At 50.2% G+C, this 24701-nt stretch overlaps 2 protein-coding genes across 4 annotated transcripts; one reads left to right on the top strand and one right to left on the bottom strand.

The window, feature by feature from the left end:
* Nucleotides 1–2316: 2316 nt before the first annotated feature.
* On the top strand, nucleotides 2317–13842 carry LOC129704190 (glutathione S-transferase omega-1-like). 2 transcript variants are annotated; one of them, XM_055647130.1, is made up of 6 exons: nucleotides 2317–2472; nucleotides 4402–4510; nucleotides 6648–6870; nucleotides 8538–8639; nucleotides 9874–9980; nucleotides 11526–13842. In XM_055647130.1, the coding sequence occupies exons 1-6, from the start codon at nucleotides 2448–2450 to the stop codon at nucleotides 11668–11670; spliced, it is 711 nt and encodes a 236-aa protein (XP_055503105.1). In that variant the 5' UTR covers nucleotides 2317–2447; the 3' UTR covers nucleotides 11671–13842. The 2 variants fall into 2 exon arrangements, with proteins under 2 accessions (XP_055503105.1, XP_055503103.1); XM_055647128.1 differs by lacking the exon at nucleotides 2317–2472 and adding an exon at nucleotides 3644–3779.
* A 280-nt stretch (nucleotides 13843–14122) lies between these two features.
* On the bottom strand, nucleotides 14123–23297 carry LOC129704189 (inositol 1,4,5-trisphosphate receptor-interacting protein). 2 transcript variants are annotated; one of them, XM_055647127.1, is made up of 2 exons: nucleotides 22923–23297; nucleotides 14123–16054 (listed from the first exon to the last, which is right to left on the bottom strand). In XM_055647127.1, the coding sequence occupies exon 2, from the start codon at nucleotides 16040–16042 to the stop codon at nucleotides 14483–14485; it is 1560 nt and encodes a 519-aa protein (XP_055503102.1). In that variant the 5' UTR covers nucleotides 16043–16054; nucleotides 22923–23297; the 3' UTR covers nucleotides 14123–14482. The 2 variants fall into 2 exon arrangements, with proteins under 2 accessions (XP_055503102.1, XP_055503101.1); XM_055647126.1 differs by lacking the exon at nucleotides 22923–23297 and adding an exon at nucleotides 22745–22897.
* Nucleotides 23298–24701: the final 1404 nt, after the last annotated feature.

Here is a 24701-nt window from a genome sequence, read left to right as displayed (position 1 = left end):
AGGGAATAATGTTTAGTGCAAGATAAAGTCCAATAGTCCGATAGTTCAAAGGTCTTAAATGAGGTAGATGGGAGGCCAGAACCACTCTCTAGTTGGTGAGAGGACGGATCTGTTGCCTGATAACAGCGAGGATGAAACCGTGTCGGAAGGAACTGCAGATGCTGGTTTACGCTGAAGAGATAGAAAATGCTGGAGTGACTCAGCATGTCAGGCATTATTTCCTGAAAAAAGGAATAGGTGATGTTTTGGGTCCAGAGATGCTGCCTTACCCATTGTTACTCCAGCATTTTGTGTCTATCTTGGGCAGAAACTGTCCCTGAATCTGAAAGTAGGCATTTTCACACTTCTGTGCCTCATGCTTGATAGGAGAGGGGAGAAGCGAGAGTGACTAGGGTGTCAATTGTCCTTGATTATAGAAATATAGAAAATAGGTTCAGGAGTAGACCATTCGGTCCTTCGAGCCAGCACCGCCATTCAATATGATCATGGCTGATCATCCAAAACCAGTTCCAGCTTTTTCCCCATGTCCCTTGATTCCCTTCGCACTAAGACCTAATCAAACTCCCTATTGAAAACAACCAGTGAATTGGCCTCCACTGACTTCTGTGGCAGAGAATTCCACAGATTCGTAACTCTCTGGGAGAAAATGTTTTTCCTCATCTCAGTCCAAAATGGCCTTAAACTGTAACCCCTGGTTCTTGACTCCCCCAATATCGGGAACATTTTTCCTGCATCTACCCTGTCCAATCGTCTAAGAATTTTATATGTTTCTATAAGATCCCTTCTCATCCTAAATTCCAGCGAATACATGCTTAGTCAACCCATTCTTTTATCATATGTCAGTCCCACCATCCCGGGAAATAACCTGAAGAACCTACACTGCACTCCCTCAAAAGCAATAATATCCTTCCTCAAATTAAGAGACCAAAATTGCACACAATACTCTAGGTGCGGCCTCACCAGGGCACTGTACAACCTCCGTGCTCCTAAACTCAAATCCTTTCGCAATGCAGGCAAACATGTCATTAGCTTTCTTCACTGCCTGCTGTACCTGCAGGCTTACTTTCAATGACTGATGTAGAAGCACACCCAGGTCTCACTGCACCTCTCCTTCTCCTAATTCAATTCAAATAATTCTCTCCAGAGATGCTGCCTGTCCCGCTGATTTAATCCAGCATTTTGTGTCTACCATTCAGATAATAATATTTCCTGTTCTTGCCACAAAAGTGGATAACCTCACATTTATCCACATTATACTGCAGCTGCCATGCTTCTGCCCACTCACCCAACCTATCCGTCACCCTGCTGCCTCATATCATCCTCCTCGCAGCTCACACTGCCACCCAGCGTTGTCATCCGCAAACCGAGAGATGTTACATTTAATTCCCTCGTCTATAATCGTTAATATATATTGTAAACAACTGGGGGTCCCAGCAACGAGACTTGCGGCACCCCACTAGTCACTGCCTGCCATTTTGAAAAGGACACGCTAATTCCTATTCTTTGCTTCCTGTCTGCCAACCAGTTCTCTATCCAAGTCAATACCATACCTCTAATATCAGGTGTTCTAATTTTACACACTAATCTCTTGCGTGGGACCTTGTCAAATGCTTTTTGAAAGTCCCAATACACCACATCCACTGGCTCTCCCTTATCCATTCCACGTTACATCCTCAAAAAATACCAAAATTTAGTCAAGCATGATTTCCCCTTCATAAATCCATGTTGACTTTGACCGATCCGTCACTGCTTTCCAAATGTGATGTAAGGTAAACTGACAATTCCCTGTTTTCTCTCTCCCTCCTTTCTTAAAAAAGTGGGGTTACATTGGCTACACTCCAGTCCACAGGAACTGATCCAGAGTCGAGAGAACATTGGACAATGATCACCAATGCATCCGCGATTTCTAGGGCCACCTCCTTGAGTGCTCTGGGATGCGGACCATCAGACCCTGGGGATTTACCTGCCTTCAGTCCCAACAGTTTACCTAACACAATTTTCTGACTAATGTGGATTCCCTTCAGTTCCTCCCTCCCACTAGATCCTCGGCCGCCTAGTTATTTCCGTGAGATTGTTTGTGTCTTCCTTAGTGAAGACAGAACCAAAGTAGTCATTTAACTGTTCTGCCATTTCTTTGTTTTCCCATTATAAATTCACCTGTCTCTGACTGTAAGGGACCTAAATTCGTCCTCACTACTCTTTTCCTTTTTACATACGACAGTTTTTATATTCCCCGCAAGCTTTCTTTCATGCTCTTTCCCCATATCTTAATTAACCCCTTTGTACTCCTGGCTGAATTCCCCCAGCGGAGGCGGAGCCGGGCCCTGAGGAAGGGGCGGAGCGGAGGCCGATGACACGAAACATTCTTCCCGTAGGATCGGCTCTGCTCTGCTCTCATCTGCTCTCGCCGCCTTCCCCCCAGACTCTCCAAACTTCTCTCCCGCAGCATGTCGACCAAAGCCCTGGCCAAAGGTGAGTGGCCCCGAGTCCTGATGCGTTGTCTTCTCTCTACCCCACTGCTGCCCCCTCTCCTTCTCCCTACCCCACTCCACTCTCCCTCCTCCCTCTCCTCCACCCCTCTCTTCCTCTCTGTAAGGGACCTGCATTCGTCTGCACTAATCTTTTCCTTTTTACATACCTAAAGAAACGTTTACAGTCAGTTTGTATATTCCCCGCAAGCTTTCTTTCGTGTTATCCCCCCCCCCCCCCTATCTTATTTAACCCCTTTGTACTCCTCTGTTGAGTTTTTAATTTCTCCCAGTCCCCTGGTTTGCCGCTTCTTCTGGCCAATTTGTATGCCTCTTCCCTGGATTTAACACTATCCTCGACTTCCCTCGTCAGCCACGGTTGAGCCGCCTTCCCCGTTTTATTTTTTCGTCAAACAGGGATGAACAATTTCTGGAGTTCATCCCTTCGGTATTTAAATGTTTGCATCTCCATTGTCAACCCTTTAAGTGTAATTTGCCCGTCTATGCTAGCCAAATTCCCGTCTCATACCTTCAAAATCTCCTTTATTCAAGTTCAAGACCCTTGTCTCTGTCACTCCCTATCCCAATGCTGAATTCCACCATATTATGGTCACTGTTGCCCAAGGGGCCTTGCACAACAAGATCGCTAACTAATCCTTCCTCATTACACAATGCCCAGTCTTGGGCGGCCTGACCTCGAGTCGGTTCCTCTACATATTGGTTTAAAAACACGCCCTGTAAACATTTCAGGAAATCCACCTCCTACCAATATGTTGCTGGCCAGCTATGCCGAGGCAACATGAACTTGTCAATGCTGACCACAATGCTCTCGCTAGGTTTTGCCCACGCCTGGTCGAATTTCATTAAATATTGAAAATGGCACAAAGTGCTGGAGTAGTTTAACAGCATATCTGGAGAGAAGGAGTGGGTGACGTTTCGGGTCGAAGCCCTTCGTCAGTGTAAAAAGCCAGTGGAAGCAACGTAGCGAGGGGAGCGGGGGGGGGTCCAGGTGGGGAGGGAGGGAGGCACACGGGAGAGTGAAGGAGTGGAGGAGTGGAGGGAGACTCCTTGCCAGTGCCCCAGACCGCGCTGGGACTGTCACATCTGACCGGCATGGGCCGGGCCGCTGACAGGCTGAACCTGTTACTGCCCCAACGGAGGCGGCGCCGGGCCCTGCGGAAGAGGCGGAGATCGATGACACGAAACATTCTTCCCGTATGATCGGCTCTGCTCTCAGCTGCTCCCGCCGCCTTCTCCCCAGACTCTCCAAACTGCTCTCCCGCGGCATGTCAACCAAAGCCCTGGCCAAAGGTGAGTGTCCCCGAGTCCTGATGCGTCCTATTCTCTCTACCCACTGCTGTCCCCTCTCCTTCTCCCTACCCCACTGCTGCCCCTCTCTCCTCTCCCTCTCCCCCCCCTCCTCTCTCTCCCCTCCTCCTCCCTCTCCTCTCCCTCACCTCTCCTCTCCTCCCCCCTCTCTCTCTCTCCTCCCTCCCTCTCCCCCACCCCTCCTTTCCCCATTCCCCCTTTTCCACATTCTCCTTCTCCCTCTCCCCCCCATTTCCATTTCTCCTGATACTCCGCTCCACTCCCCCCCCCCCCCTCCCCCCCCCCCCCCCCCCTCCCCCCATCCCTCCCACGTAGACTCGTAGCGCTAATGCATCGCTGTCCGGGTCTAATCCCACCCGTTGTCCGCGGCACTCGGGAACTCCGCTTCAACGCCGCGAACTCCAGCGTACGTCCCTTATGTACGGCCCGCTGCCCCAGTTTCCTCCCACACTCCAAAGACGAGCATGTTTGTAGGTTCATCGGCCGCTGTAGTGCCTCTAGTGTGTAGGACAGAACTAGTGTACAGGGGATTGTTGATCGGTGGGCCGAAGGGCCTGTTTCTACACCACACAGTGTCTCATGGATGTTTGTCTCCCCTTCACAGGGTCCCTTGCCCCAGGGCCGGTGCCCGAGGGAACGATCCGTCTCTACAGCATGAAGTACTGTCCTTATGCCCAGCGGACCCGCTTGGTGCTCGAGGCCAAGGGCATCAAGTAAGTGGGGAGGGGACGTCTGGGTCCTGTCTGGGCCCTGTCTGGCCCTGTATGGGGGGGGGGGGGGGGGGGGGGGGGGGGGGGTAACGCGGTGGTGGAGTTTATAGCGCCCAGGGACCTTGGTTCGATCCTGGCTATCTGTACGGAGTTTGTAACCCAGAGTGCGTTCACCGACTGTGAGAGGCTCTGTCCAGCGGTCAGTGGCTCTCAATGAGCATTGATTTTGTCAACTCACAAACGGATACTTGCTATTTACCGGAGGTCCACTGAGCGTGTTTGTGTACATGCACTCTGATTTCAACTATTCTGCACCTTCCAGGGTCCTCATAGAATATAGAATGGTACAGCACAGCCTGAAGAAGGGTCCCAACCCGAAACGTCACCCACTCATGTTCTCCAGGGATGCTGCCTGGCCATCTGAGTTACTCCAGTATTCTGTATCTTTCCTTGGTAAATCAGTATCTGCAGTTCATTGTTTCTGCAGGAACAGGCCCTTCGGCCCACAATGTCTGTGCTGAACATGATGCAAAGTTAAACTAATCTCTTCTACCTGCACGGGGTCCATATCCTTCCATTCTCTGCATATCCATATCCAAGAGCCTCTTAAATACCACTGTCGTGTCTGCCTCCACCACCACCCCTTGCAACTCGTTCCAGGCACAGCAGGGAATGGCTCAGCCCCTTGCAGCCCAAAGTAGTTTGAGGGCTGCTTTAGCTTCAGTCAAAGGAGATACACCTCACCTGATGCAGCTGTTAGTGCAGTGCTCCTCCAGGTAGGTCTAGTCGAATCAAGTCCATTGTCAGATGTACGAGTGTGGTGGGGAACTGGTACAATGAGTGTCTTGCTTCAAAGGTTTCAAAGGTCTTTACTTGTCGCGTGTACTAATTAAGGTACAATGATTAGCGAATTCCCATGCAGCCATTTAAAAAAAGCAACTACATAAAACTACACACAACTACATAAAAGTTAACATAAACATCCACCACACGGAATGCCCACATTTATCGCTGTGATGGAAGGCAATAAAGTCTAATCTTCTTCCCTCATTTTTCTCCCGCGGTCGGGGCAGTCGAACTTTCGGTCCAGGCGATCAAAGCTCCCACAGCCGGCAGTCGAAGCCCCCATGTCGGGACGATCAAAAATCCTGCGTTGGGGCGATCGAAGCTCCCACGTCGGGGCGGTGGAAGCTCCTGCGGCTTGTAGTTCCTGAAGTCGGTCTCTGACTAGAAACTGCAAGTTCCGTGATGCTAAAGTCTACAGGCTCCCGCGGTGGAGCTCTCGAAGTCGGTCTCCAGCAAAGGCTGCCAACTCCATGATGTTAGGCCGGAGTGCGGATGGAGATACGATACAGAAAAAAAAATCGTATCTCCGTCGAGGTAAAAGATTAGAAAACGTTTCCCCAACCCCCTCCCCCACTCGCCACATAAAACAAGCTAAAGAACACCAAAAACATACATTTAACACATACTGAAAAAATAACAAAGAAGAAAGGGGCAGACAGACTGTTGGCGAGGCAGCCATTGCTGGCACCACCCAACAGCATCACAGGTACATAGACTTGTTCCTGAACTTGTAGGTATGCGTTTTCAAACTTCTGTATACCTTTTTTAATGGGAGCGGGGAGAAGAGGGAATGACTGGGGTGCGACTGATCCTTGGTTACGCTGTTGGCCTTGCCGAGGCTGCGTGAAGAGTAGATGGAGTCAATGGAAGGGAGGCTGGTTTGAGTAATGGCCTGGAAACTTGAAGTTTTCGACTTTGTCTACTTCGGCATCATCAATGTAGACTGGGATGTGTGTACCGCTTCATTTCCTGATGTCAATCACAATCTCCTTTGTCTTGCTGACATTGAGGGAGTGCAAGAAGTGGTCTGTAGTGTGCCATTGCTGAGGTAGGATTAGGGTTGTACGAGTCGGTTCATGAACCTGATGGTTGTAGGATAGTAGCAGTTCCTGAACCTGGTGGTGTGGGACTTCAGTCTTCCGCATCCCCTGACTGAAAGTAGCAGTGAGAAGAAGGCGCGGCTCAGATCGCGGGATCCTTGCTGATAGCTGCCGTCTTCTTGAGGTGGCATCTGGTGTAGATACTTTGTGCAACATTTAATTGTGAGCAGTTTCTCAGTTCCGTTGTCTTCCAGGTACGAAACCATCAACGTCAATCTGCTGGACAAGCCCGACTGGTTCTTTGAAAAGAACCCCCTGGGCCTGGTGCCAGTGTTGGAGACGTCCAGCAACCAGCTGATCTACGAGTCTCCCATCGCCTGTGAGTTTTTGGATGAGAGTTATCCCAAGAGACGACTGCTCCTCGCCGACCCTTACGAGAAGGCCAGGCAGAAGATGCTGTGGGAACATTTCAGCAAGGTACCGCACCAGGAGACATGTTTATAGGTGGCCGGTAGAGGATGGAATCAGAGGGAGGGGGGGGGGGGAGGGGCATAGGTATATGACGCCGAGTACAATGTTGCAACAGTCAAGAATTAAAAGGAACAGCATGGAAACAGGCCATTCAATCTACCAAGTCTAGGCCCACCAGCGATCACCCATTCACACCAGTTCTGTGTTATCCCACTTTCACATGCACTTTGTGAAGGAAACCCATGCGTTACGGGGAGAACCTACAAACTCCACACCAACAGCACCCATAATGAGGATCGAACCTGGGTATCTGATGCAGTGCGGCAGCAACTCTATCGCTGCTTCACTGTGCCACCCATGTTTACCTTGTCATAGCCATAGAACAAACAGTACAGCACAAGAAAGGCCCTTCGGCCCACAATGTTCATGCCAAACATAATACCAAGACCATCTCTTACCTACTAGCACATAACCCATAGCCCTCCATTCCCTGTAAATCAATCTGCCTATTCAAAAGCCTCTCAGATGGGTGCCTGGCAGAGCATTCCAGGCACCCATCGCTTCTGTGTAAAAAAAGTTGCCTGCACCTCTCCTTTAAACTTTGACCCTCTCTCCTTATAGCTGTGTCATGCATGCTGGCTAAAGGACAAATGAGATTCTTAACAAACCACATAGTGCCAAAGTAACTCGACGGGTCAGGCAGCTTTCCAGGAGAACATAAACAGGTTATGTTTTGGGTGGGGATCCTTCCACAAAATTACTTACAGTTAATATAATAACACACAGAAATTACTTTGCAATCAAAAATACTAAACAATTATTAACATAAATACTATAAGTAATCACAATATTAACAGAAACTATAATATTGCAAAACTGAAGTCATAGTGCAACCAAAGACACAGTCCGTAAAATATCCCAGTTGCTGAGGTCAGTGTTGTGCTGTGTTCACGGTGGCGCTGCGGCAGAGTTGCTGGAGACCCGGGTTCGCTCCCGACTACGGGTGCTGTCTGTACGGAGTTTGTGCGTTCCCCCCGTGACCTGCGTGGGTTTCCTCCGAGATCTTCGGTTTCCTCCCACACTCTCTTCGGTTTACTCCCACACTCCAAAGTCGTGCAGGTTTGTAGGTTGTATTGTATTGTATTGTATTCAAATTTATTGTCATTGTCTCAATTTGAGACAACGAAATGAATTCCCCTTACAGGCAGTATCATTAAAAAAATCATTAAAAATGAAAAATAAAAATAAAAATAAATAAATAATAAAACATATTAAAAATAAAATTGAACATTGTAAACATTTACCTGGTGGTCCACGACATGGCCGAAGGGCCCGTTTCCGTGCTATATCTCTCAACTAAACTAAAGAGCCTGATGGTTGCTGGGAAGCAGCTATTCCTGAACCTGGGGGTCAGGGTTTTCACGGTGTGGGCCACTTATAATGCTGGCTGCTCTTTTGAGGCAGTGTCTCCTGTAGAACCGTGCGATGGTGGGGAGTTCAGTACCTGTGATGGACCGGGCAGTGTCCATCACTCTTAATCCCCTTCGTTCCTGGGTGATCGAGTTACCGAACCAGGCCATTATACAACTGGTCAATGCGCTCCACACCGCACATCTGTAGAGGTTCGACCGAGTGCATTCATCCTAAACGCTGCTCTCCACCTCTGTCAACAGGTGATTGGTTGCATTTTCAAGATTTCCATGGCCAGAAAGGCATCAGAAGACACGTCCAAACTGGAAGAGGAGTTCCAGTCAAAGCTCGGCTACTTTGAACAGGTGAATGAAGGGAGAGTCAGTGTATCCTGGGACCAGGATCCGGGGAATATGTGTTGGGATGCTGAAGGGCTGCGGGGAAATTCTAATGGGATGTCCTCGCCCCAGGGCAACGACACTACAGTACTGTCCCTCTCACAGAGCGGCGCTCCCTCAGTACCGCCCCTCCCACAGTGCGGCGCTCCCTCACTACCGCCCCCTCCCCACAGAGCGGCGCTCCCTCACTACCGCCCCTCCCACAGAGCGGCGCTCCCTCAGTACCGCCCCTCCCACAGTGCGGCGCTCCCTCAGTACCGCCCCTCCCACAGAGCGGCGCTCCCTCAGTCCCGCCCCCCCCACAGTGCGGCGCTCCCTCACTCACTACCGCCCCTCCCACAGAGCGGCGCTCCCTCCCCCCCCCCCCACAGTGCGGCGCTCCCTCACTACTACCCCCCCCACACAGTGCGGCGCTCCCTCACTACCGCCCCCCCACAGTGCGGCGCTCCCTCAGTACCGCCCCCCCCCACAGTGTCGCAGGGAGCGCTGCGGCGCTCCCGGCGCCCCCTCACACAGCGGCGCTCCCTCACTACCGCCCCCCGGAGCAGTGCGGCGCTCCCTCAGTAAGCCCCCCCTCCCACAGTGCCCGTCCCTCACTACCGCCCCCCCCCCGTGCGGCGCTCCCTCACTACCGCCCCCCCACAGTGCGGCGCTCCCTCAGTACCGCCCCCCCTCCCACAGTGCGGCGCTCCCTCACTACCGCCCCTCCCACAGTGCGGCGCTCCCTCAGTACCGCCCCTCCCACAGTGCGGCGCTCCCTCAGTACCGCCCCTCCCACAGTGCGGCGCTCCCTCAGTACCACGTCGGCTGCTCGTGCACGCACAGTCGCAGGGAGCGCGCGGCGCGACACCGACAGTCGCGGTTCCCCCCGGAGCGCGCGCATCCTAAAGTATCCAAAGCCCGTGCACGCGCGGCCCCGTGCGCGCCCTCCGCGCCGCGTTTATGACTGGCTCTACTTCCCGTGAACGCGCAATCCGCGGGAGGGCGTCTCTCCGTGACCGACCACCTGTGCGCGCGCTGTCTCGGGTACGCGCGTGCCCGTGACCGACAGTCAGTACACGCGCGGTCCCGTAGCGCGATGATCGTGGGCGCGCCTCTCCGTGCACGTGCACGTGCAGGCAGGTGGGGACGCGCCTGTCCGTGACCGGCAGCGTGCACGCGCGATCTCGGGAGCGCCACACTGATCTCTATCTGGTTGCAGCATCTGGCCGGTGCGAAGACTCAGTTCTTTGGCGGTGACTCGGTGACCATGACCGACTACATGCTGTGGCCCTGGTTCGAACGGCTAGACGCCTTCTCATTGACCAAGTGAGTAGTATCCCCAGGTCATGGACAATGTAAACGTGCACACAACCCAGGAACTTCAACCCTGAGATAAACACGGTGCTGGAGGAACTCAGCGGGTCAAGCAACATCTGTGGAAGGAATGGACAGACGATTCTTCTAGTTGGAACCATTCTTCAAACCTGGTTGTCTGTCCAATTCCCTGCACAGATGTTACTCCAGCACTTTGTGATTTGACCCATTGTGTCTGAACTGATTAGGAATGATGTTCCAAACTCATCCCACCCTCTGGAATGAAAAAAAAAGTTATGTAAAAACTCATTCTGAAGAAGGGTCCAGTCCAGAAACATCACCTATCCATGTTCTCCAGAGTTGCTACCTGACCCACTCGGTTACTCCCAATACTCTGTATTCCTTTAATGTAAAATCCCACCTGCTTCATTAATGCGTTTCAGGAGTATTGACTGGTCTACCCTGTACCTGTCCTTCAAGTCTTGTGTCTATCTGGTCTGTATCTGCCTGTCCTGTATCTGCCTGGCCTGTATCTGCCTATCTGCTCTGCCTGCCCCATATCTGCTGTCTTGTTCTGTATTTGCCCTGTCTGCTCTGTACCTTGCCCAGCTAGACCCACTGACATGGATGCTTTACGTTTAAGTTTGGTTGACTCACTTGCCCTCTGAAATGGTGCAACAAGTGGCTCCCTGCAGGTCAGCACGGGCCAGGGAATAAACCAGGCCAGTTCCTCACTCGCCAGGAATGTTCACGAGAAATCCTAATTTAAGGTTTCGCCCCAAATGATACTTAATCCATCCCTCCCCACCCCCGCAGATGCCGCTCAACCCCCTGCATTCCACCAACAGGTTGTCTATGGCTCCTACGTCAGTAACTAGTAACGGGTGGCCCATCGGCTGATGGAGTGGGGTTGTCTTCATGTAGTCACCATCTCTCACTGACAGTTTTATCATGGCGGTTATCAGGCTACTGAACTGTCGTCTCACCAACTAGAGAGCACTCCTGACCTCCCATCTACCTCATTAGAGACCCTCAGGCTATCTTTAATCGGACTTTACCTTGCACTAAATGTTTTACCCTTTACCCTTTTGACTTCAGACTTTACTCTAGGCTTTAGAGATACAGCGCAGAAACAGGCTTTGTGTTCCAATGAGTCCTTGCCAACCACCCCGTACACTAGCACTATCCTACACACTAGGGACAATTTATAATTTCCATAGGCCAATTAACCAACAATCCTGTACGTCTTGAATGTGGGCAGAAAAAGGGGACTTGGAGAAAACTCGCACGATCACAAGGAGAACGTACAAACGCCGCACAGACAGCATCCGTAAACCGGATTGAACCCGGGTCTCTGGCGCTGTGAGACTGCAAACCTACCACTGTGCCATTGTGTATCCTGTATCTGTATACTGTAGACGGCTTGATTGCAATTATGTATTGTATGTTTGCTGATTGAACAAAGAAAAAGTGCTTTTCACGGTACCTCTGTACACGTGACAATAATGAACTAAAATAATAAATTAACCTAAACTCTCTCTCTCTCCTGTCCGCCAGTTTCCTGGATGACAGCCCTGCCCTCAAGACCTGGACCCTTGCTATGCTGAAAGATGCTGCCGTCAAAGCCACGATCAATGACAACCATGCCTACAAACGCTTCTTTGAGCTGTACATGCAGCGTAAACCCGAGGCCTGTGACTGACCAAGGGCTGTGGGCCCGTACGGATTGCCCGTCTAGCTGGCTGGCCAGGTCCGTCCTTTCAGGGGTTATATTGATGGGAGTGATCAGGTGTAGGTTTAGGTTTATTATTGTCACGTGTTCTGAGGTTTTAGTTTAAATGAAACAGACCCTTTGGCCTATCGAGTCCAAGCCAACCATCGATCACCCCATTCACACTAGTTCTACGTTGTCCCACTTTCTCACCCACTCCCAACACACTAGGGGCAATTTACAGAGGGCCAATAAACCTACAAACCCACACGTCTTTGAGATGTGGGAGGAAACCGGAGAGCCCAGAGGAGACCCATGTCACAGAGAGAACATGCAACTTCCACACAGATAGCACCTGAGGTCAGGATTGAACAAGAGTCTCTGGTGCTGTGTACGTGCTGCACTACTGTGCCACCCATTGTTTTGTATGCTAAAACATAATAGTTCCACAAAGTTGAGGAAAGGGGCAAATAAATTTCAATTCATTTCATAGAAGATTACAGGAACTAGCCTTTGGTCAATGGTGTCCGTGATACTCTTCGATGCTCTCTCCCAACCTCCCTGTAATAGGAACACTCGAACTGCACACAATACTCCAAAAGCAGTCTAACCAAATCTGTATAAAACTGCAACATGACTTCCTGATTCTTGTACTCAACTGAGAAAGGAACTGAGATTAAAAAGTTCCCTCTCCAATTGGCTGTTAAATTAGTAAATGTATTCTGAATGGGTTTATTTTGGCTGCTTGTGTGCACTAGACCTGTAGGCTATATATACCCAGCGGATCCATTGGTTAATGTAATCTAAACTCCTTCCTGTTAGAGTTTGAAAATAACCACATTCCTCTGTGCCGCTGAGCCGGTCCAAAGGAGGATGTTTGTTTACGCTGCTTTGTGTAACTACGCTTCGTTTCTCCACTCGACCGATATTTGAGGCCCATTTCCAAAAGTAGTCAGTGGCCGTTTCACTCAACACATACACCCAGACCACAGAGGCCTACCGGATCTCCCTGTCGTGAACCATTTCAACTCCCATTCCCATTCCCAAGCTGACCTGACGAAGGGTCTTGACATGAAACGTCATCCATTCCTTCTCTCCAGAGATGCTGCTTGTCCCGCTGAGTTACTCCAGCTTTTTGTGCCCACCCACACTGACCTTGCTCTCCTGGACCACCTCCATTGCCAGAGTGAGGCCAGACACAAATTGGAGGAACAGCACCTCATTTTGCATGGGTAGCTTGCAACCCAGCGGTGAGAACATTGAATTTTCTAATTTTAAGTAACTTCTACTAACACTCTTTCCCCGCCCTCCCATCCCTCCCCATCCCCCTTTCTACACCCTAGTTGATTCACTTCTATTTGCATATGGCGTGCACAGCCTAAAGTTGTAGGACAACTTGTTCTATTTGATTTTATCTGATTGTGCACGCCAGGATTGCATTCGTTGAAACAGGGCGGACCACGTGAAGGTTGCAATCTGCCACCCCTTGTTTCACTAGTTCCACAGTTCACCACATTGTATCCCTCTTGGTTGTGGTGTTCAACCTCTCCTCTTAATAGTGGAGTGAAAAAGTCATCACTCAGGGTCAGGTTAAGTGTTTATACAATTAGCAAAAAATAGCTGTCAAGACTTGAGAGGCCGAGCTACAGGAAAAGGTTGGGCAGGGTGAGACTTTATTCCTTGGAGCGCAGAAGGTCGAGGGGTGATCTTATAGGGGTGTATAAAATCATGAAGGGAATAGATAGAATGAATGCAGTATTTTTCCCACGGTAGGGTGAATCAAGAACTAAAGAGCATAGATTTACAGCGAGAGGGAAGAGATTTAATAGAAACCTAAGGGGCAACATTTTCCACACAAAGGGTGAAGGGAATATGGAACGAGCTGCCGGAGGAGGTAGTTGAGAAAGGTACAATAACAACATTTAAAAGACATTTGGACAGGTACATGGATAGGAAAGGTTTAGAGGGGTACGGGCCAAATGCAAGCAAATGGAACAAGCTTAGATGTGGTATCTTGGTCGGCATGGACAAGTTGGGCCGAAGGGGGTGTCTCCATGTCATGTGACTTTATAGTGCTACATATGTAGTCTCAGCAAAGTCATACGAAACTGTTTTATTCTTTGTACTCAAATTTGCTTCCAATAAAACCCAACATTGAACTTGCTGGATTGCTTGCTTAATTTGTGTTCAAGGTCTTTTTGAACATAATCTTCCGATCTCTCCCCAGTTAAAATGTACTAACTTTTGCCTTTGGAAATTGTTACAATCTCTATTATTTCCTGGTCTCTCAAATATAATTGTATAGGTCAGAAACAGGGCCTCTGGCCCAACTGTTCCACACATACGATGAAGGCCTCTTCTATGTGTTTGGCCCATATCGATCCATATCTGTTTGCACTAACCTTATTCATATTCACACTTATTTTGCACGGTGAGAATTGGATCAGATCAGTAGTGACATTTATTCTTATTGAATAATAAAATGTGCATTTAATACAAAATAGATTCTGTTTGAAAATCTGGATTGGCCACAGCTGCAGACCCCAGAAGGTGCTGGCCGGCCTGCACCCTGCATTGGCCAGACTCCCCAAGGCCGGTGTCCGAAGGGATTGGTCAGTGATGGGCAGTGGGCAATGATCCTCGGTCAGAGTGGATTATCTGGTCCCAGGCCCCACAGGGAGGAGGCACAGGGATAGTGCTGAGGTAGAAGGCCGGCAACTCGAGAGGCTGAATGGCCTACTCCTGCTCCCAGTCCAGACTGTGAGAGGAGGCCCCAGCCTACCCAGGTGGCCTAGCTGGTGACTCAGGGGACCTGGGGGTCGTGCGGGCCATACTCACGGACCAGGGCTGCCGCGTTCCTCCGCATCTCTGCCAACGTGTACAGAGCCCGGCACAACAGCTGGCTGTGGGCAACCAGCCCCGCCAGTAGGTTGGGAGGCTGGGCTGAACGCAGGCAGGCCGGGATGCCTAGCTCGGGCAGGGCCGGCCTGCTACCCAGGATGAAGTGGTCGAGGCGGCCACTCTGAACGGCTCGCTGCAGGAAGGCCAGCAGGTCGTGGAGCCGGGCCCGCAAGCAGGAGCGGTGCCAGGCCTCTGGGGGCAGGCGGGCTAGCAGGTGCAGCAGGGCTGTCTTCAGGTGGTAGTGGCACAGGCCGCTCGGCCCACTCAGCCGGCACTGCTTCTGGTGCAGGAAGGCGGCGACCTGCAGGCAGGCCAGGTGGCATGGGCCAGAGGGTAACCGCTTGGCTGCCCAGGCCAGGAAACGCTTCTCGTAGACGGCAGAGCTGAGGACCCAGGCTGTGTCCTGGTCAGGCCCGAGTAGGCCCCGGCTTGTATCCCACTCGGGTCTGGGTAGGCCTTGACCTGGGATCAGGTACATGTCGGAGCCATCGAACTGCACGACCGGGCAGAGGTGGAAGAGCACGGTCCTGCCTGGGCGGAATCGGATCCGAAGGGATCCTGGGCACTCCAGATCCTGGAAGCACAGCTCAAAGTCGTACTTGTGGGAGATGCGGGCCCAGGCCTTGGTCAGGGTGGCCTGGAACCAGCGCATGACCGAGCTCCATGACAGGAAGGGTGCGGTGGGGGCCCACAACAGGTCAGGGCAGCAGACCAGCCCTTGCTGGCCATGCACCAGACACAGCATGTCCCGGGCCTGCTGTGTGTCCCCGCACAGGCAGGCGCCGGGTCCCGGGCCTAGCACTCGGATAGTCCCATAAGCCCGGCACTCGGGCCTGTGGCTGGCCGGAGGCAGGAGGTCGGCCTGGAAGCGGTAAGGTTCAGGCGGGCTGAAGGGCACCAGTAGGTCACAAGCCAGCGGCCTGTCCAGCCGCCAGTTCTCGTACAGGCTGCCGACGCCAATGCTCTCCTCCAGCTCCATGTCGAGCTCCCGGTCACACACACTCCGCACGGCCTCCAGCAGGTCATCAGCAAAGCCCTCCACCAGCTCACGGATCCTGGACACCTCGTCAGCCGGAAGCCTCACGCTGCGCTCGTAGAAGCAGGCCAGAGCCTGGGGGTCGGGCAGTGGGGCCGGGGGTACATGTGGGACGCTCCCCACTCCACCCGCCAGCCTCACAGCCCGGGGACAGGCCCACAGTACTAGCAGGAGCAACAGTAGGCCAGCCAGAGGCAGTGCGCTCCACCGCCTCCAGTCCCCCCTCTCCTCCTTCTCTTCCTCCTCCTCCTGTTGATCCTTGCCAGAAGCCATCGCCGCCTCCGCTAGCTCCCGCTCCAACCGCCGCATCTGTGCCTGCAGCTGGGCTGCCCGCTCCTCCATCCTCCCCGGGCCCTGGCACTGTGGCGGGGGCTCGCTCAGCAGGGCACTCGCCAGCAGCCAGACGGTGACCAGTCCAGCTGGCATGTCGGCCTAGACCTGCGGAGAGAGAAAGCAAGGTGAGGGCCGGCCCAGACACATGGGCTGCGGGGTGGGGAAGGCAGAGGGAGGCCCAGGCACGCCGGCCAAGAGGCAAGCCTGGGTGGGAGAGGGCAAGGCCCTGCCCAGGGTCAGCAACGAGCTGAACACTTACTAAAGGGGCAGCCAGAATGGAAACAGGCCTAGATATGGGCCAAACAGGCTTTGGCATTGAACAGTACAGCACAGGGGCAGGCCCTTCAGCCCACAATGTCCATGCCTGGCATGATGCCAAATTAAACTAATCCTCTCTGCCTGCACGTGATCCATATCCCTCCACTCCCTGCATATCCATGTGCTTATCTAAAAGTCATTTAAACATCATTATCGCATCTAACTCCACACCACCATTGGTAGTGTGTTTCAAGTGTCCATCTAATTTAAACTTTCTCCACATCACCTCAACGCTAGGTCATTGAAATTTTCCACCTAGGGATAAAGGTGCTGGATCCTGTGCACCTAATGATTTTATACCTCTATCAGATCTCCCATCAACCACCAGGAGAAAATATTCCAATTTTCTCCACATCTCCTTATAGCCAATACCATCTAATCCAAGCAAGATTCTGGTGCTGGTTTACACCGAAGGTAGACACAAAAAGCTGGAGTAACTCAGCGGGTCAGGCAGCATCGCTGGAGAAAAGGAATGGGTGACGTTTCAGGTTGAGAACCTTCTTCAGACCCTGGGGTGAGTCTGAAGAAGGGTCTCACCTATTCCTTTTCTCTAGAGATGCTGTCTGCCCCCTGAGTTACTCCATCACTTTGTGTCTAAACCTCTTCTGCACTCTTTCCAAATCCTGCACATCCTTCCTGTAATGGGGCAACCAGAACTATACGCAACAACTCCACATGCGACCAAACCAAATTAAAACTGCAACATAACTTACTAACTCCTAAATTCAATGCCCCAACTGATGATGACAAACATACCACATGCCTTGTTCACCACTCTATCTACTTGTGTTGCCACTTTCAAGGAGCTATGTGATTGGGCCCCAAGATCCCGCTGAACATCAATGCGGTTAAGTGTCTTGCTATTAATTGTATACTACAATTCACTTACCCCACTTACAATTCACTTACAACTTCAACCTCCCAAAGTGCAACACCTTAAACTTGGGGCAGGCACAGAGCAAGTAGATCAAGACACTAGTCAAATGATAACCAGACAGGATGAGATGCAGGGCCAATCACCAGACATGGGATAACACGATCTCCCCTCCAAAGAGGTGGTGGTATGAAGAGGTTGTTAGCGTCCCGATTGGAATGTGTAACTCAGCCAAGTTTGCTGAGTGTGACGCGCTGAGTGACAATACGATGGTAAGCAGGGTGCAGAGTGATTTCACGTGGTTGTACGTGTGCCAAGTGAATGGATAAGGAAATAGCTAATAGAAACATAGAAACATAGAAATTAGGTGCAGGATTAGGCCATTTGGCCCTTCGAGCCTGCACCGCCATTCAATATGATCATGGCTGATCATCCAACTCAGTATCCAGTACCTGCCTTCTCTCCATACTCTCTGATCCCCTTAGCCACAAGGGCCACATCTAACTCCCTCTTAAATATAGCCAATGAACTGGCCTCGACTACCCTCTGTGGCAGAGAGTTCCAGAGATTACAGAGCGTAATATAGGAAAACATGCCAATTTATTTTCGTAGAAAAGTGAAGTACATGATACAATACAATACGATTTATTTGTTGTCATTTGAACCTCATTGAGGTTCAAACGGAATTTGGTTTCTGCAGTCATATACACAAGAAAAAGAACCAAGACACAACACAATTTACACAAACATCCATCACAGTGAATCTCCTCCTCACTGTGATGGAAGGCAAAGTCTTATCTCTCCCTTGCACTCCTCATTCTCCTCCCGATGTCAGAGTCAAAGCCCCCGGCGGGCGATGGCAAATGGAATTTTAAATGGAATGAGATGCGAGTTGATAAGAAAGTGGGGAGAATTTTTAAAATGGGACAACTCTAGTGTAATGGTCAGCGTGGATTTGTTGGGCTGAAGGGCCTGTTTCCATGCTGTATTTCTTCATGACCCCTACCCTCTCCACCTTACCCCACAGAAATGTTAGAGCAGGCGGATATGGATGATGTGCAAGCAGAAGAGATTAGTTGAATTTGGCATATAAATATGGTTGTTGATTCCCTTACTCCAGGCAAGAGACTCTGTGCATTCACCCTATGTATTCCTCTCATGATTTTATAGGCCTCTATAAGTTCACACCTCATCCTCCTGCACTCCAAGGAATAATCTGCAGTTCCTTCTTTCACAGATCATGTTTCAGGTTGGGACCCTTTTTCAGTCTGAAGAAGGATCCCAACCCGAAACATCACCTATTCATGTTTCCAGAGATGGTGCCCGACCCGCCGAGTTACCCCAATACTTTGTAGACATTTAAAAGACATTTGGACTGTTACATGGATAGATTTAGATATTTTGAAAATTGTAAATATTACTCTGCTGTTCAAGAAGTGAGTGAAGCAAAATAGTGGAAACTATAGGCCGGTTAGCCTGACCTCAGTGGTTGATAAGATTTTGGAGTGCATTATAAAGGATGAGGTTTCTGAGTATTTATGAGCACCCTGTAAAATGAGGCAAAGTCAGCAGGGCTTTGTGAAAGGGAGATCTTGGCTGATGAACCTGTTGCAATTATTTGAGAAACCAAATTGCAGGATAGACAAAGGAGAGTCAGTGGATGTGGTTTACCTGGATTTTCAGAAGGCCTTTGATAAGGTGCCACACGCAAGGCTGGTAAAGAAGATCAGAGCTCATGGTATCAGAGGGTAGATACTAGCATGGATTGCAAGTTGGCTGATGGCAGAAGGCAAAGCAGCAATAAAGGAGGCTTTTTCTGGTTTGCTGCCAGTGGCTAGCGGTGTTCCTCAGGGTTCGGTACAGGAGCTGCCACTCGTCAGGTTGTATATTAATGATTTAGATGAGAGAATTAAAAGATTAGTGACCACGTTTCCAGATGAAGCGAAGTTAGGTGGAGGGGCAGGTCGGTTAGAGAAAGTAAGGTTAGAGCAGAAGGACTTGGACAGGTTTATAGAGTGGGCTGAGAAGTGGCAGATGGAATATAGTGTAGCAAAGTGTGGAGTTGTGCATTTCGGTAGTAGGAATAAAGGTGTACACTATTTCCTAAATGGGGAGAGAAATCAGAAATTGGAGATGCAAAGGGACTTGGGAGTATTAGTGCAGGAATCCCAAAAAGTTAATTTGCAAGTTAAATTGATGGTATGGAAAGAGAAAGCAATGCTAGCATTGATTAGTACAGGTGTCAGAGATTATGGGGAGAAGGCAGGAGAATGGCGTTAGGAGGGAGTGATAGATAGAAACATAGAAACATAGAAATTAGGTGCAGGAGTAGGCCATTCGGCCCTTCGAGCCTGCACCGCCATTCAATATGATCATGGCTGATCATCCAACTCAGTATCCCGTACCTGCCTTCTCTCCATACCCTCTGATCCCCTTAGCCACAAGGGCCACATCTAACTCCCTCTTAAATATAGCCAATGAACTGGCCTCAACTACCCTCTGTGGCAGAGAGTTCCAGAGATTCACCACTCTCTGTGTGAAAAAAGTTATTCTCATCTAGGTTTTAAAGGATTTCCCCCTTATCCTTAAGCTGTGACCCCTTGTCCTGGACTTCCCTAACATCGGGAACAATCTTCCTGCATCTAGCCTGTCCAACTCCTTAAGAATTTTGTAAGTTTCTATAAGATCCCCTCTCAATCTCCTAAATTCTAGAGAGTATAAACCAAGTCTATCCAGTCTTTCTTCATAAGACAGTCCTGACATCCCAGGAATCAGTCTGGTGAACCGTCTCTGCACTCCCTCTATGGCAATAATGTCCTTCCTCAGATTTGGAGACCAAAACTGTACGCAATACTCCAGGTGTGGTCTCACCAAGACCCTGTACAACTGCAGTAGAACCAGTCTGAAGAAGGGTTTCGGCCCGAAACGTTGCCTATTTCCTTCGCTCCATAGATGCTGCTGCACCCGCTGAGTTTCTCCAGCTTTTTTTGTGTAACCTGCAGTAGAACCTCCCTGCTCCTATACTCAAATCCTTTTGCAATGAAAGCTAACATACCATTCGCTTTCTTTACTGCCTGCTGCACCTGCATGCCTACCTTCAATGACTGGTGTACCATGACACCCAGGTCTCGCTGCATCTCCCCCTTTCCCAATCGGCCACCATTTAGATAATAGTCTGCTTTCCCGTTATTGCCACCAAAATGGATAACCTCACATTTATCCACATTATACTGCATCTGCCAAACATTTGCCCACTCACCCAGCCTATCCAAGTCACCTTGCAGTCTCCTAGCATCCTCCTCACAGCTAACACTGCCCCCCAGCTTAGTGTCATCCGCAAACCTGGAGATATTGCCTTCAATTCCCTCATCCAGATCATTAATATATATTGTAAATAGCTGGGGTCCCAGCACTGAGCCTTGCGGTACCCCACTAGTCACTGCCTGCCATTGTGAAAAGTACCCGTTTACTCCTACTCTTTGCTTCCTGTTTGCCAGCCAGTTCTCTATCCACATCAATACTGAACCCCCAATGCCGTGTGCTTTAAGTTTGTATACTAATCTCTTATGTGGGACCTTGTCGAAAGCCTTCTGGAAGTCCAGATACACCACATCCACTGGTTCTCCCCTATCCACGCTACCAGTTACATCCTCGAAAAATTCTATAAGATTCGTCAGACATGATTTACCTTTCGTAAATCCATGCTGACTTTGTCCAATGATTTCACCACTTTCCAAATGTGCTGCTATCCCATCTTTAATAACTGACTCTAGCAGTTTCCCCACTACCGATGTTAAACTAACTGGTCTGTAATTCCCCTTTTTCTCTCTCCCTCCCTTCTTAAAAAGTGGGGTTACGTTTGCTACCCGCCAATCTTCAGGAACTACTCCAGAATCTAAAGAGTTTTGAAAGATTATTACTAATGCATCCACTATTTCTGGAGCTACTTCCTTAAGTACTCTGGGATGCAGCCTATCTGGCCCTGGGGATTTATCGGCCGTTAATCCATTCAATTTACCCAACACCACTTCCCGGCTAACCTGGATTTCACTCAATTCCTCCAACTCCTTTGACCCGCGGTCCCCTGCTATTTCCGGCAAATTATTTATGTCTTCCTTAGTGAAGACGGAACCAAAGTAGTTATTCAATTGGTCCGCCATATCCTTGTTCCCCATGATCAACTCACCTGTTTCTGACTGCAAGGGACCTACATTTTGTTTTAACTAATCTCTTTCTTTTCACAGATCATCCATGATTGAATGGCGGAGTGGACTTGATGGGTCGAATGGCCTAATGCTACTATCACTTATGATTTTATGATCTTATGATCTGGCAATAACAGAATACTAGAATACAAAAACAGGGATGTAATGCTAAGGCTTTATAAGGCACTGGTCAGACCACATGTGGAGTATCGTTTGCCGTTTGGGGCCCCATATCTGTGGAAGGATGTGCTGGCGTTGGAGAGGGTCCAGAGAGGATTTATGAGAATGACCAGAAGAATGATTGGGTTAACATATGATGAGCATTTGAAGGCACTGGGTCTGTACTCCAGTTTGAAAGGACTGGAGTTTAGAAGGATGAGGGGGCGGAGGGGGAGTCTCATTGAAAAGTACTGAATTGCTAAAGACCTGGATTGGATGTTTCCACTAGTGGGAGACTCTAGGACGAGAGGCCATAGCCTCAGAATAAAATATCATGCCTTTAGCAAGTTGAGAAGGAATTTATTTTTGTCAGATGCTGGTGAATGTGTGGAATTCATTGACACAGAAGGCTGTGGAGACCAAGTCAATAGAATGGTGATGCAGATTAGAGGCTGCAGGCAGATAAGAGTTGGTCTCAGCACAGACATTGTGGCCTGTTCCTGTACTGGACTGTGCTATGTATAAGAAGGAACTTCAGATGCTGGTTTACACCGAAGACAGACAGACACAAAATGTTAGAGTTACTCTGCGGGCCAGGCAGCATCTCTGGAAAGAAGGAAGGGGTGATGTTTCGGATCTTAAAAGAAGTTGCCTCGATCCGAAACGTCGCTCATTCCCTCTCTGCAGGGATGCTGCCTGTTCCGCTGAATTACTCCAGCGTTTTGTGTCTATCATCTGTACTGTTTGTTCCGTGTCCTTCCAGACCCCACCGCCTGTTCGCCCATGACGAGAGATAACAGAGGGGTGGGTGGTCACAGTTAACGGGTCTGTTCAAGGTGCGGCTTCCTCATTCTAAAAACAGTTTACTCTCAGCGAACGCAGAGGGTGAAAACAATAGACCCTAAACCCAGGGGGGGGTTGAACTGCAGAGTTTTAAACGTTCACGTTGACAGACCCACGGCGTGCGGAAACACTCAGTTACACAGACACACGTGGTGATCCCCTACCCCGACCCACAGACGGTCGCCTACCCGGCCCTCTATCCCCTCTCGCCGGGTCTCCTCCTCCTCTCCCACCGCCTTCTTCACTCTCTCCCTCTTGCCCGCAGCCGCCCCGTGGATCCGACCTGACCTCCCCCCCCCCACAACGCCCGGAGGCCGCGGCGGGACCTTCTCTCGCCTGTCGTGGGGTGCAGGAGGAGGCGGCCGGATCGGACCGGAGGGTCACTCACTCACTCACCTCGGTCACCGGGTGGGGGCTGGCGGGTTCCCGCGTCCGTTGGTGGGGGACAGGCGCCGCCCCGAGCCGCTCCGCTCCGGGGACTGAGTGATGCCGCCAGTTCCTTCCTTCCTTCCTCCCTCCCCCCCCCTCTCTCTCTCTCTCTCTCTCTCTCTCTCCCTCAGTCCTTTTCTCTTACTCATTTCCTGGCACTCCATATAAGACGAAAAGTCGCTTCGGCCAGCGCTCCTTAAAGGCACAGGGCCGATAGGCCAGCGGCAGTCAGGAGTTCATCACATCTTCCCCACAGAGAGCGAATCCCTGGCGCTCTCTTCAGAGCATCGCGCCTTCTTCGGGGTGAACAGAACTGTAACACTCGAGCCACAGAGTAATACAGCAGGAAAACATAGAAACATAGAAAATAGGTGCAGGAGTAGGCCATTCGGCACTTCGAGCCTGCACCGCCATTCAATATGATCATGGCTGATCATCCAACTCAGTATCCCATCCCTGCCTTCTCTCCATACCCCCTGATCCCTTTTGCCACAAGGGCCACATCTAACTCCCTCTTAAATATAGCCAATGAACTGGCCTCAACTGCCTTCTGTGGCAGAGAATTCCACAGGTTCACCACTCTCTGTGTGAAAAATGATTTTCTCATCTCGGTCCTAAAAGACTTTCCTCTTATCCTTAAACTGTGACTCCTAGTTCTGGACTTCCCCAACATCGGGAATAATCTTCCTGCATCTAGCCTGTTCAACCCCTTAAGAATTTTGTAAGTTTCTATAAGATCCCCTCTCAATCTTCTAAATTCTAGCGTGTACAAGCCGAGTCTATCCAGTCTTTCTTCATATGAAAGTCCTGCCATCCCAGGAATCAGTCTGGTGAACCTTCTCTGTACTCCCTCTATGGCAAGAATGTCTTTCCTCAGAAAACAGTCCCTTCGGCCCACCTAGTCCATGCCGACCGAGTTGCCATTCTGGGCTAGTCCCATTTTCCACCTCTTGGTCCACATCTCTCTAAACCCTTTCTATCCATATCTGTCCAAATGTATTTTAAAAGTTATAGAAGATAGAAACAAAATGCCGGAGTAACAGCGGGACAGGCAGCATTTCTGGAAAGATGGAATGGGTGATGTTTCGGGTCACGGCCCTTCTTCGGTCTCCCTTAGAGCCTTCAGTTTCTTCCTCGAGAATCTGAAAAAGGGGTCTTGACCCGGAACGTCACTCATTCATTCTCTCCAGAGATGCGGCCTGTCCCGCTGAGTTACTCCAACATCTTTTTCTCTATCTTCGATGCAAACCAGCATCTGCACTTCCTTCCTACACGTTTTGAAAGTCACACTTATATCCATGTCTATAGCTTCTTCTGGCAGCTCATCCCAGATACCACCACCCTCTGATTAAAAGGTTGCATCTGAGGGGGTGGAGGTTTAATAGGTATGTGAACGACACATTTTACACACAGGGAGGCCATTCGGTGGGTTTGTGGAACGAGCTGCTGGAGGAGGTAGTTGAGTACGGAGTTTGTCCGGTCTCCTCGTGATCTGAAATGAAAAATGATGAAATGATTCAATTTATTGTCATTGTCAGTGTACAGTACAGAGACAACGAAATGCATTTTTAGCATCTCCCTTGAAAGGGAGACACAGGGCGTCGCGGTGTGCCCGCGCCTGCCGCCGTAACATTCCATTACAGGCAAAGGTGGGTGAAGTGTCTTGCCCAAGGACACAACGACAGTATGCACTCCAAGCGGGATTTGAACCGGCTACCTTCCGGTCGCCAGCCGAACTCTTAGCCCATTGTGCTATCTGCCTGGGTTTTCTCTGAGATTTTCGGTTTCCTCCCCCTCCAAAGATGTAGGTTTGTAGCCACGTGTTAATTGGCTTGATAAATGTAAAAAATGACATTTCCACCCTGGGAAAAGGATTTGGATTGTCTAAATCTGAATGTTCATGCTTTATTTTATGCCTTATTTT

Source organism: Leucoraja erinacea, chromosome 15 (genome assembly GCF_028641065.1).
Source record: "Leucoraja erinacea ecotype New England chromosome 15, Leri_hhj_1, whole genome shotgun sequence".
NCBI classification, from domain to species: domain Eukaryota; kingdom Metazoa; phylum Chordata; class Chondrichthyes; order Rajiformes; family Rajidae; genus Leucoraja; species Leucoraja erinaceus.
Note: the sequence above shows the minus strand (reverse complement) of the source record. Positions and strands in the feature narration are given on the sequence as shown.

Excerpts from the sequence above, each read along its gene's own strand:
- LOC129704190 (XM_055647128.1), top strand. The coding sequence starts at position 3,686 with ATGATCGGCTCTGCTCTCAGCTGCTCCCGCCGCCTTCTCCCCAGACTC. Across the intron at positions 6,871-8,537 it reads TGTGGGAACATTTCAGCAAG|GTGATTGGTTGCATTTTCAA; the intron begins GTACCGCACCAG and ends CTCTGTCAACAG. Across the intron at positions 9,981-11,525 it reads GACGCCTTCTCATTGACCAA|TTTCCTGGATGACAGCCCTG; the intron begins GTGAGTAGTATC and ends CCTGTCCGCCAG.
- LOC129704189 (XM_055647127.1), bottom strand. The coding sequence starts at position 16,042 with ATGCCAGCTGGACTGGTCACCGTCTGGCTGCTGGCGAGTGCCCTGCTG.